The sequence below is a fragment of the Artemia sp. Qi Xiang Cuo genome, chromosome 9, assembly GCF_049724085.1.
Source record: "Artemia sp. Qi Xiang Cuo chromosome 9, ASM4972408v1, whole genome shotgun sequence".
Taxonomy (NCBI): Eukaryota; Metazoa; Arthropoda; class Branchiopoda; order Anostraca; family Artemiidae; genus Artemia; species Artemia sp. Qi Xiang Cuo.
The window spans coordinates 38,633,572-38,646,810 of NC_142802.1; the positions used below are offsets into that span (position 1 = coordinate 38,633,572).

Consider the following 13,239-nt stretch of genomic DNA (forward strand, 5'->3'; position numbering starts at 1 on the left):
TTTTATCAATTTTACCATCCAAAAGTGCCATATAGCACGAAAAATGGCACTTTTGGTACCACTTCTTAAGCGGAAGAGTTTGGAAGCACAAAACGGAACCATTGCAATAATCATGGTCCAAAGCCCTTAACTGGAGGTTTTTAAGATCTCCTCACATATACTCTTCCTCCAGACCCTCTTAGTAAGCTTCATAAATCGCCTAGTCATATTAAAAGTAAAAGATTATTGTGAAAACAAATTAACTAAAATTAAAAACTTTTCAAGTAAACATCTACCAAAAATTAAGCTTGATTGATCAACAGTTTTGAATTGAACCTTTAAGATTCACTCTGCGATGAAACCTGTGTGCTAGTTCTAACGGCTGTAATTGAAAGGAAGGGACGTCCTTGCCCCCTTAGTTTTTGCTCTTGCCTAGGTTTTGAAATCACCCTTTTTTGGTCATTTCATTGGAAAAGGCACTTGTTTCATTTAAAAAAGCTGGGGAAACAACCGAAAGTGCACTTTGTGGGAATGTGGTATCAAGTCAAATTTATAAAAAACGATTAAGTTTAAATAAATATAAGCTTTTAAATGAGCCCTTAAACAGCTTTCTTTTTTTACAGTACCCTTCTAGTTTCTGATAGTCAGTAGGTGATTTATAAAGCCCTATCTTCATTAAGGCTTTTTCAGGCGAACTCGGCCGAGTAAAAACAGCTTTTTGCTCATCGAAAAACAAACGTTCCTGAAAAACATGTATTGTTTTGTGAAGTATAGATAATGAACTTCGGGTCATAAACTGAAAGTTTTTCTTAGCTGTCAAGGTTGTTTGTAGTATTTTCTAGAGGTGTCTTATCTCCCCTAGATTGGTGATAATTAGAAGATATATTAAAAATAAGTTTTCAGCTGAAACTAAGAAGTGACATTAAAACTTAAAACGAACATACATTATTCTGTATAAATAAAAAAGATCATGGCAGCGTTGTTTCAGTTGTTTCTACATTAAATTTTAGTCAAAAACGAACAAATATCAATTTTATAAAGCAAAGTTTTCCCGAGGGAAGTAAAGAGCGAAGTTGAAGCTTAAAACGGACAAAAATTATTACTTCACAGCCTATTTAATATATATCATTAACACTAGTACAAATAAACCAACTAATTATGTTTTCCTACTCTTTTAGGATTATACAAAACTAGCGCTTTACTGAAAACACAAAATAATATAGGAGTTTTGGTACAGTAAAAGCAGACCAATTAAGGACACTTTTTATAGAATCAAAATATTATCAATCCCTTTTAAGATCAATCCCTTTTAAGATAAAGCAACAATCGATTTTAGGATTTTGCTTTGTTTTTTTACGTTTAATTTGGTATCACTTCTGCACAATGGCTCAGTTCAATGACTGGCTCTCGTTTTGGTTATGAAAAGGACAATCTGTCATGATTAGTTTGTACACAAGTTAGAAGTATGGCCATCTTGATAGTATTAGGACTATAGACTAGCTTTAGAATTTGTATCATGGCTTGAAATTCACTCTTGTATAGAGAGAAATATTCGGATTTCCAGAGTTCATATTATGTCTTATTTGATCTTCATTTCAAGTGATACTAAAGCATATTTCTTACAATTTAAGATAGTATATTACCCACTATTGGTATTATAGCTGGTGAGAGCAAAATGCTGCTTGATAAATCAGTCCAATATTTCTGTATGCTGTTCAATTACTTCGCGGTTATTAAAAAATATTTAGTTTATACGCTTATGTTTTTAAGATAATTTAATTGTATACTGAAAGGTACTAACTTTCTCAGATTAAGCCACTTTCTCAGATTAAGTTAAAAAAAACTTTCCAAAACACAAGTGTTTTAAAGAAAAGTAAAGAGCTATATTAAACTTCCGACTATTAGAAATTATGCCCTGTAATAATATAAACTCAAAATAACCAGAAATTACTAACAATGGATAAATGAAACCCAAAACGAACAATAATCCTATCAAATATTCAAGTAACAGATAGTGATGGAGATAAACAGATAAATCTTTAAACAGATGAAAATTAAACTGAGTATTCAAATTAAACTTAAAACAGAGAAAAATTAATACAGAGAGGAGTTTGGCTACTGCTTCATACCCAATCTCCCAATCGGAAAAGTTCGAAAGCTTACTGCGTTGCTTGCGTGCTATTAAAAATTACATTTAGTTTTAACAGTGTTCTTTAATTTTCAAAACATTGATCAAAAATAATCAATAAATCACTTACCTAATAAGGATGGTGGGAAAAAACTAATGAGAACAAACTGAATATTTAATGTATAAAGATATTAATTCATGGACATCTCAGCAATTCAATTTTATTGAACTGTAATCTTTTTCATTTCAATGTTATACATATGAAAAAGAAAATTTATAATATATTTTGTTTGCAGTAAAGCGCAAATGACGCAATAGGATTTACATCTTTGACAGTCAGGGGATTGAAAAGGGGGCAGGAACTTGACTCTGAGTATTCAAATTAAACTTAAAACAGACAAAAATTAATACAGAGAGGAGTTTGGCTACTGCTTCATACCCAATCTCCCAATCGGAAAAGTTCGAAAGCTTACTGCGTTGCTTGCGTGCTATTAAAAATTACATTTAGTTTTAACAGTGTTCTTTAATTTTCAAAACATTGATCAAAAATAATCAATAAATCACTTACCTAATAAGGATGGTGGGAAAAAACTAATGAGAACAAACTGAATATTTAATGTATAAAGATATTAATTCATGGACATCTCAGCAATTCAATTTTATTGAACTGTAATCTTTTTCATTTCAATGTTATACATATGAAAAAGAAAATTTATAATATATTTTGTTTGCAGTAAAGCGCAAATGACGCAATAGGATTTACATCTTTGACAGTCAGGGGATTGAAAACGGGGCAGGAGCTTGACTCTCGTCTATAGTAATTTTTGTAAGTTTTAACTTGAATATTAAATTTTAATTTTATTCGTTTTAAAATTTATTTATTAATCTGCATCAGTATTTGCTATCTTAATGTTTGATATTTATTGATGTTTATGATATTTTTTTTATATTTATGGTATTTTCTTATATATAATATTCATTTATTTTAATTTCTGCCCAGTTTGGGTTGAATTTTTTCTTTGACAGTAATTTCTGGTCATTTGAGTTTGAATTATTAAAGGGCATCGTTTCTGCTTGCCTGAAGTTTAATATAGCTCTTTACTTTTGTTTGAAAAACTTCTTTTTCGGAAAGTCTTTTTAAAACAAGTTTGTGTTCGTTTTTGATTGCCAAAGTTTTATTATTGGTTAATTTTAACAATGAAAGGATAACCCTTTCATCGTTGCTTGGAAAGGGTCTTCCTATTTTAGTTACTGGGTATGTTTTAAGGTTTGCATATATTATCCTTTGAACTTGTATCTTTTTTTTCTTTATTATTCTGCACTGAAGACGGTCAAGCGAAGGTCTCGACCGAAATATTTCCATAGGTCTCTTCAATTTTTCACCGGATTTTATTATTCTCGTTTCTCTCTTCTTTACGATTTTTTGATTTGTCATGATGAGCCAGCATGATGAGATGGGTAGGGCACGTTCTGCGGATGAAGGATGACAGATTGCCGAAGATTGTCCTTTTCGGCCAACCATCTACAGCTAAACAGAAAGCAGGTCATCCGTGGCTGGGGTGGGAGGATGTCATAAAGAAAGATTTAGGGGAGACAGGAACTTCCAGGGAGGGTGTAAAGAGGAAGACATTGAATAGACTAGGATGGAGGAGGAGCGTGCGTAGCTGTATTGGCCTCTATACATTCTGACAGAAGCCTGGAGCGCAAAATCACTGCGCGCATAGCGTGTGGGGGCAATGCTTTCACCAAAATAAATAAAGAAAGGAGAAACTCTGCATACTCTCCAAAGCTCAAAGGCCTCAAACTCCGATTCTTAAATAGAAACGCCCTCTCACACCTGTCAGTACTAATGTATGAATGCTAGACATGGACATTGATGCGAATACACGGCTTAGAAAATAATTGCCTCCGGTATATTTTTGGAATTTACTTTCTGATGCAATAACCAATACCTTCATATGTGAAAAAAACAAATCAACCATTGATAGCTGAGAAAATCCGAAGTAATAGATGACGGTATTGGGACCATATGGTCCATATGGGGTGATGGCAGGCTCCCCCAAAACGTCTGGTGTTGGCCCCTCCGGTATTAGAAGGCGTGGAGGGACAAAACGTCACTTGACCGATGCCTAAAGAAGGAGGCTTCGCTGGTGGCAGACACATATCTGGTACACCCGTACCAGAGATCATCGTGAAGAGGCACCGTTTTGCCTTATGTGCCAACCGGCGTAGGAGTAACTAAGTCTAAGGTACCCTCTTCCTAAGTCTATAAGGTCTCTACAAGCAATACCAACAATGATTGATCAAAATTACAAAGTCCGTTATAGATACTTGTCTCAAAAAGCAGTAACTATTTAAAATTTATTATACACTATTTCTTCGTGAACCATTGTTCACATTTAACAAAGAGGGTTCATTGCTATTTTCAATATATTGACCACCATCAAAACTTCCATTTTCAAGGCTTTGATAATTTATTCGGTTGTACCGGTTGTTCAGTTTTTCATTTTGCAACAGACATCCGTCTGAATAATGTGATTCAGTTTACAAGTTTTGTGTCTAGCAACACAGTCTGACTCAAATGCACCACCTATCTTAGATCAAGCACCCTTCTTTAAACAACGTTCCAAAACCATTTTGAAGACATTTCTATAGCATACTTGAGCGACAAAAAATTTGAAACGAAAAAACAAAGTTAAGAAAGAGACAAAACCAAGCAGGGGTGATTTTAAGTCAGTGAATAAAACGAAAAGACAAAGCAGATATTTCGGTAAGAACTTTCGCCAAGCCATCATCAGTCACCAAAAAATGGAAAGGTAATATCAGTCACCAATATAAGGAAAAAGTAAACTTTAGAAGTGAACTGTTCAAAAAACAGAATTGGGCACGAATTTCTGCCTAACGTTTACTGCAGCTTGTCTCATGATAAGATTTGTGTTATGACGGCTAATTGATCTTCTTTTAAAAAGAAAATAAATGGGAGCTGAGTCTGTTCTTACTAAATTATCGTAAATGATGGTTATATAAACATTTTTATTTCTGAATGTGTGCAGTCAGATAGAGCACATTCTACAGTATAAGCATGCCTTTTAAATACAGAAACAAGTTTCTGTGAGGTTTATTTTAGGAGCATGTCGTCCCTTGTAGAAATTAAAAAAAAACAAGTATTTTCAACTGAAAGTAAGGAGCAACCTTAGAACTTAAAACGAACAGAAATTATTTCGTAAATAAGGGGGTTTGCCCCCTAGTCAGTACCTCGCTCTTTACGCTTAAGTTCGAATTTCGTTCCAATTTTTTGACAATGACCTCTGAATCACGATGGCCGTTTAATTAGAATAGCTAACTCTTTAGAAAGTACTAAAAAACCTTTACCGTAAAGAGAGAGGTATTTACTAGGGGGAAACCCCCCTCATATACGTAATAATTTCTGTTCGTTTTAAGTTTTAATGTTGCTCCTTACTTTCAGTTAAAAAAATTTTTTTTTTAATTTCTGAGCGTTTTTTAAATATTGCTTAGAAATCCGCCCCCCCACTTCAAAGAAACGTCCCTTCCCAATGAAAAAAATCCTCCATGGAAAGATCCTCCCACGTAATCCCCTCCCCCTGACCCCCCACTAGAAGAAATCCCTCCTGAAAACGTCCGTATATCTCCCAATAACCAATACTATATGCAAACCACAGTTTATATAATTATCCAGTAAGTTTACCGCAGATGATTTCTGGCTCTTCATTCTCGGGGCGAACAAAAAGCTCCTCCCACTTATTTCTGCACTTATTGTCCACTTATTGGTTGAGCCGGCCAAGTGGTTTTGTCAGTACTTGTTCTGTAGGTAATATTCTTTGTCTACCCGTGAAAAGATCTAATGCCGCTTATGTTTGTATCTGCAAAAACGTTCTCTGGAGCACTCGCACCTCGGTCCGGGTTTTTATAATGGGTGAGATAGGGAAAGATCATACTGGATAATTATATAAACTGTGATGCAAACAATGGGCAACTTGCGGCCTTTCCCCCGGGGGCTGTGGGGGATTAAGTCATCTTCAAAGACATATATATCAGATCTTCGACTATGTTGAACAAAATACCTATCTCAAAATTTTGATCAAGTGACTTTGAGAAAAAATGAGCGTGGGAGGGGGCCTAGTTGCCCTCTAATTTTTTTTATGTAAAATTTTTTGATGTATCTATTGGTATCAAAATTCTGTTTTTTAGAGTTTCGGTTACTATTGAGCCCAGTCGCTCCTTACTTACAGTTTGTTACCACGAACTGTTTGAAAAAGCAAAACTTTTTGCCGGGGAGAAGAGGAAGGGAGTTCGTCAAAAGGGTATCAAACGTGGTAATGTATCCTAAAATACTTGCTGGACACCCAGCCCTGACAGAATGACATTGCTGCCTTTTTAAGCTTTTACAAAAATAATCCGCCGGCAGTTGTTAAAGGAAAGGCCATATTCGGGTATATTCGTGCTATTTCCATTTGAAAAAAAAAATGCTTGCCATAATTGTCAAAATATACTCTACATGTATTGTAATAAATATTTATATTTCAAACAAAAAAGTCAAAGGTCGATAGCGATCAATAGTACACGTGAGATACCTAAATGCTGGAAAGGGAGATAGAAGTGAATGACCCCCAAAACAGTTCGGTGACTCCTTCATTAGTAAAATGAAGAAATAATTCCTTCAAATTTGAATATCTAGACCCCAGAAATCTCCTTGTTAGAAAAATCACTCCCCAGATAAGTCCTCTTGTCCTCCCCAAGAACTGCTATTGTATTCACTCTCATATTCCCAGATAAGCAGAACAAAAGCAAACTTCTCTCCTCTTGTTTTTTGATTCGTGAGAAAAGATTTTCTGATATCGATCTGATGATGAAAGGTTAGGTACTATAATTGGTTTCGAAGAAGTTACTCTAGACACCAAAACTTTTTGAAAAACTCTAGATAAAAAAAGAAGGACCCTAGAATAGTAGACTTATTTAAACCAAAAAGAAAAAAAAATAACAGCTCTTAAACCAATCTATTAAAGAACGAACCACAACCGATAGAAACCGACAGTTTAAAATACGTTGGCAAAAAAAAAACCTGTCTAGTGAGAATAAAAAACCAACAAACAGAAAAAACAATAAAAAAAAAAAAAAAAAAAAAAAAAAACAAACAAACGAGACTGTGGCCAGTGGAGAGAAAAGGAAAACAACAGAAACAAAACAACGCGGATATTTCGCCTGTATACAAACAAGGCTTGGTGCTGAAGACGCCTTGTTTTTATACAGGCTAAATATCCGCGGTGTTTTTTTTATGGTGTTTTTTTTGTCGCTCCCCGGACCACAGCATCAGGTGTTTGTTTTTTTTTTAGATATTTTTATCGGTTTTTGTTTTTTTTCATTGCTTGCCGGTTCGGCTTTATATCTTTCATACTGAGAATAAAAAAGCCAAATTCAAAATTGTAACTATTATTTTGGCTAATCTTAAAATTTTATTGCAAAAATAGATTTATTGCAATTTAGAAAAAGCTCAAACCCCTCAAAAATGGTGTCTGATCAAATTGAACAGTGTACCATTGGGATCACTACCGCTGAAAACTCCACACAGGAGAATTACTGTCCCCCACCTTCAACAACAAGGAAACTCACTTTTTTACATGGGTAAAACTGATGTTTCCTTTGTTGAAATGTTGGAATTATAACAAAATTAGTTTAAGCATTTAGTGTAAACGAAGGATGGGCAAATTAGTAGAATCACACCTTATCTTAAATAATTTAGACACTTACTTTCATCCTAAAGAATGTTATACTTGTTAGAAGATCAACAGTTGATTTTAAATCCATCAGTTTCTCCTGACTTGAGGCTGGAAAATTGTTTCTATACATGGACAAATCGATTCTGAGGGAGTTGTGAAGCTGGTCCAGAAGCTTGACAAACTTTTCTTTCTGGAAGAGGGAATAATTGTTGAATTAAAAGGGACGTGATATATCATAAGGTTCTCAAGTCAGCTTGCAAACTACGAAAAATTTAAAATATATTTTTCAAAAATAGATCTGTTCCTTAAAACGAAATATCTCCAAGTGTTGTGAAGGGTCGAAAAATGAAAAAATTCATTTTTGTTCCAGTTTGAAAAAAGATTACACGATGCGATGTTCATAGCTGAAAATTTATTTAAAAACAAAGATCAAATAAGACAAAATTTCATTAAGTTAAAATCTTATCAAAATAGTATATAAATATAGATTTAAAGCTTCAGTTTAGAGTTAGTAAATAATAGTTTAAGCGTTTCCAGTATCAAAGAATGTAGCATTGTTTCTGTTTTTTTTTATTTGTTCGTTCAAATTTTTTTTTTCTTCCTCATTCGCGTTTCAGCAATTGCTTCAACCTAGTAAAGACTGAGCCATAGCCCATAGCAATTGAAAGTAAAAAAAAACGCGTTGCAAAAAAAGAAGAAAAACTACAGAGAAAAAATTGACATTTAAAACTGCTTCAGGAATGGGAACTATTATTTATGTTTATCTTAATAGTAGAAGTTTTCATGCGAAAGCAATTTTGTGAGAATTTTAAAAAGAGCCTGAACTCCCTCAAAACGGGGATTGGATTGATGTAAGAAATGCACCATTGGAATCGTAATGGTCCAAAACCTTATGCACAAAAATAACAATCCCCTGCCTTGCACAAAAAGAAAAATAATTTTTCGGGATGGGTAGCATTGATGTGTTTTCTTTTTTTCCCCCAGGGGTGACCCTGTCGAACAATTGGTCATGGAATGATGATGAAGGACTTATTTGAATAGAAGTTACAATATCTACTGCAATTTCTAAGTAACAAACGTGATTGTACCACAGAAAAGTGGCATTTTTTGCAATTCTTGCCGTAAAACAGCGATTTTTGCCGGAAGAGATTCTTAAATCCCGGAGAACAGGAATTCAAATTTGGTTAATCGGTTCTCTTAGGTCAAAAATAATAGCACGAGGGTTTGAGCTCCCCATCTTGAAACACAGCTCTACAATATGCTGATCAATTTCTGCAGAATGACGTGAATGCCGCAGTGGGCTCAACGTTTATTCATAAATCATTAGTCACCAGATAGATATTTAGATCGATACTTTATTTCGTGATTAAATGACAGAAAAGAAAAATGAATACACACTGCAGAGTACAATAAAAAACGGCTAAGATCACACTTTAAAAGAAAAAAGATAATAAACAAACACTTAGTAAAAATCAAGTCTATTTGTACGAGATAAAAATCTGTTCAAAATGGTCCGAACTAGGACCCAGCTGATATATCGGCCGGCGGAAGTTATCAGGCCGATATGGAGGTCAGTGTCACTATTGAATATTGGAAAAAATTTCGGATATCGGCTACTTTCTTTTATACACAGCTTATGAAGAAGATGGCACCAGATTTCCTCAGCTAATTTTTGCTTTAATTTTCCCTTGGTGGCGGAACCACCAGCTAAGTCAAATCATGGTGGAGAGAGCAGCCGAGATGAATCAAATAAAATGAAAATATATTTGTTGTCTGTAATTGTCAATACACACCTGGTGCAGTAATGTTCGAAATGTATTTTGAGTTCAAGAACGTACAACCAGAGAAGTTGTTCTTGCTTGTCACCTGGATATCAGATACACGTACCGACCCCTAAATCAAGAGGCACTCAATAACGCTAAAAGGTGGCTAAAGAAGAAACATAGTCAGACATTGTAAGAAACAAGATTAGCCGCTGCAACAGAAGAGGAAGAAACCCAAAAACGAAGGAGAGTAGGCATAGCAAGTTCAATTGACTGCCTGTTTGATAAAATGCTTCAAACTTCAACAAGTGAGGAAGAAGAGTCAGCAGATAATATTGATCAGGAGCTGAAAAGGTACATGAGTGTGGCAAAAAAAAAAAAAAAAAAAAAAAACGGTGAGGAAAATTGACAGGTAAAATCTGTTTGTTAGTGTGGTGGCGAAATAACAACATTCGTTTCAAGAGAATGGAACAACTTGCTCGGACGTATCTCCGCTATCCGCCCTCTTCTGTCCCAAACGAAATAGTTCTCAGCACAGTTGGGGATATTCCTAAACACATCCAATCAAAATTTTGAGATATCGATTTTGTTCATCATAGTTGACAAGTCCAGTAACTATTTCACTGGGGATATCAACCCCCCCCCCCCCTCAGCCCCCAGGGCAAGGATCGTAAGTTATGTAATACGCCTGTTGTTTACACTTAGTGTTTGTTATTGAGAAAAACTGGGCATCTTTGACCTTTAGTGTCCAAAAGGACGAAGGGCACTCAGGCCAACCTTTAAGAAAATGTTGAGGGGAGTTTTGAACTGAATCAAAACATGTTATGTACATACGAGTTGTCAAGGGGGCGTAATTTAGGAACGAATGAGTAAATTAATTTGGAACTTTCAGGAAATGATGAGGGGGTTGTTCAGTTGACCAAAAAGGCAACATTTGGATGCTACTACTACCACTAGTACTACTACTACTACTACTACTAATACTACTACTACTACTACTACTACTACTACTACTATTATTACGGCTACCAATACTGTCACTACAGCCACTGCATCTGGAGCCAGTACTTCTAAGGATGAGGATATTGAAGTCAAAATTCGAGGACAAGTTGAGGGGAAAGTTGAACCAATTCAAACCATACTATGTGTATACAGACTGCCAAAAGGGCGTATCAGCAATATCTTTACAATAGCTTACTATATCAAGCTGACTTTTCCAGAGAATCTTGAGGGGGATATTCATCTGACCAAAAAGCAACAAGTGCATTTTCTTCCTACATTCTCCCACTAATACTACTAATACAACACTACTACTGCCCTTACTAATACCATTATTGCTATGATATTAGTACTATTAATGCTAAGGGAATGAAGGTGAAAATTTGACTGAGAATCAAATCAAAACATAATGCGTGCATGCAGATTTTCAAAAGGGTGCATCTCAGGAATGGATTACGGTGTTAAGTTGAAACTTTCACGGGACACTTACAGGGGAAGATCAATCGACTACAAGGTAATATGTGCACCACTACTACTACTACCACTACTCCAACTACTACTTCTTTTGCAACTACTACTAAAGATAAGAGTATTAAGATGGAAGTTGTTGGAAGTGATGAGGAAGAAGTTGAGCTAAATTAAAAGACATTTTGAACATATACGTTATCAAAAGGTTATATCGAAAATTTCATAGCAACAGCTAATTGTATTAAACTAAAAATTCCAGGGCTTGATGAGGGGGATGTTCAGCTGACCAAAAGGCAATATGGTAATGCTAGTGCTGCTACTAGTACTATTAATGTTAATACTACTACTAGTTCTACAACTAGTTCTACTAGTACTCCTACTACGACTACTGTAACTACTACTGTGACTACAATTATGGCACAAAAAATGAAGGGAAAATTTTCAGGAATATTGAGGGGAGAATTTGAATTGAATTACAATGCGCCATCAGCATGCAGGCTGTCAAAAGAGCGTATCAGCGATATCCTAGGAACTGCTTGGTGTGTAAAATTGAAATTTCCAGGGCTTGTTGTTTAGGATGCTGAGATAACCAAGAGGCAATATTTACATCCTACTACTACTACTTCTGCTGTTGCTACTACTGCCATTACTACTATTGCTACTACTATTACTACTGCTACCACTACTAATGCTAAGGCTACTACTAAGGCTACTGCTAAGGGTATTAATGCGAAAGTTTAGGGGAATGTTTAGACAGTAATAAGCTAAATCAGAACACACTATGCGCATACAGTTTGTCAACAGGGCGTATTAACAATGCTTTGGGAACGGTTTATGGTATTAAGTTGAAACTTTCAATTATTTTTTAGGGGGATGTTGATAAAAAAAACAAAGGTGCTATGTTCGTACTGCTACTAATGCTACTACTACTACAACAAGTATTGCTACTACTCAACCTAAGGGTATTAAGTTTAAGCTTTCAAGGAATGTTTTGGGTGATGCTCAACTAAATCAAAACGAAGCATGAGCATATAGATAGTCAATAGGGTGTATAAGCAATATCTCAGGAACGGCTTATATTATTATTTAGTTTGAACTTTTAGTGTTTGTTGTGACGGATTTTTAACTAACCAAAACACCCTATATGTATATTAGTAATATTTCTACTACGATTGCTGTAAATAATGAAGCTAGGGGTATGAAGGTAAAACTTTTCGGAAACGCTTAGGAGGAGTTTCAATTAAACGAGGCAAACCATATGCATGCAGGTTTTCAAAAGGGCATCATACACAATATTATATTCTGCCGGGATATCATGTGGGATGTTGACGACATTCCTCTTTTGTGGCATGGCAACGGTGATTTTCAGTTCTTGGCATATGCCCGTGACTTCTGCAAAACAGCTAGTCAAACTTCTCTTCCGCCTTATTTCATGTGTCTTGAAACATTTATTGTTATACCTTGAACACAATGAATGCACATATACATATCGGTGGTTTCTGACTGCAGCAGCTTAGACAAAATTCACTGTGTACCCCAGAAAAAAAAACAGCACCGTCTTAATAAAAGTTTATTGAGCAAACTTTTCAATTTTGACAATACCGCGGAGTCCTCCTTTGTCTCTTTGTCTTCTAGGGCCTTAAAGATTGAAACATCTAACTGCTTTGATATCTGTATCCCAATATGTCATTCGAGCCATCGAGTTTCGCACAATTCTTACAGATTGGCTTCTATGTAAATTTTAAAGACAGTTCTTTAGTTAGCACTGATGGGAAAGAAATTTACTGTCTCACGAATAACCATAGTACTGAGATTATTGTCAAAGATTTCGCTCGAATCCGGAAAAAAAAGCTCAAGGAGTGGGTATCACAGTTGGCATACTTGGAAACCGGATATTCGTTCGAGACAAAAGCTGGACTCCTGAAAAAGCCAACTCGTGTTTGCAGCCCCATCATATCCTTGTCTCCTCCATAGTTTCATATCGATGCCAAGTTTCTTAATTGAACTTAGGATAAGCAGACCGAACCTTTCACCTCTGAAGTCTTCATGAACAGCAAATTCGATGAACTCCACCCTAATCTGAAAAGTTTCGCTGTCAGAAAATTGAAGCCCTAGTACCATCTGTTCCTACATTGATATGTCTGTTCTCCCGTCCGCTAGGATGGTA

The 13,239-nt window shown here is 35.4% G+C and overlaps 1 protein-coding gene across 1 annotated transcript in view; it reads right to left on the minus strand.

Annotated features, from left to right (window-relative positions):
- The window catches only part of LOC148948630 (protein unc-13 homolog A-like), a 143,658-nt gene that overhangs the window by 52,663 nt on the left and 77,756 nt on the right, over positions 1–13,239 (minus strand). The window contains exon 6 of the mRNA XM_089094982.1: positions 7,874–8,032. Within this exon, the coding sequence (XP_088951108.1) occupies positions 7,874–8,032 (159 nt within the window). The remainder of the gene's footprint in view (positions 1–7,873; positions 8,033–13,239) is intronic.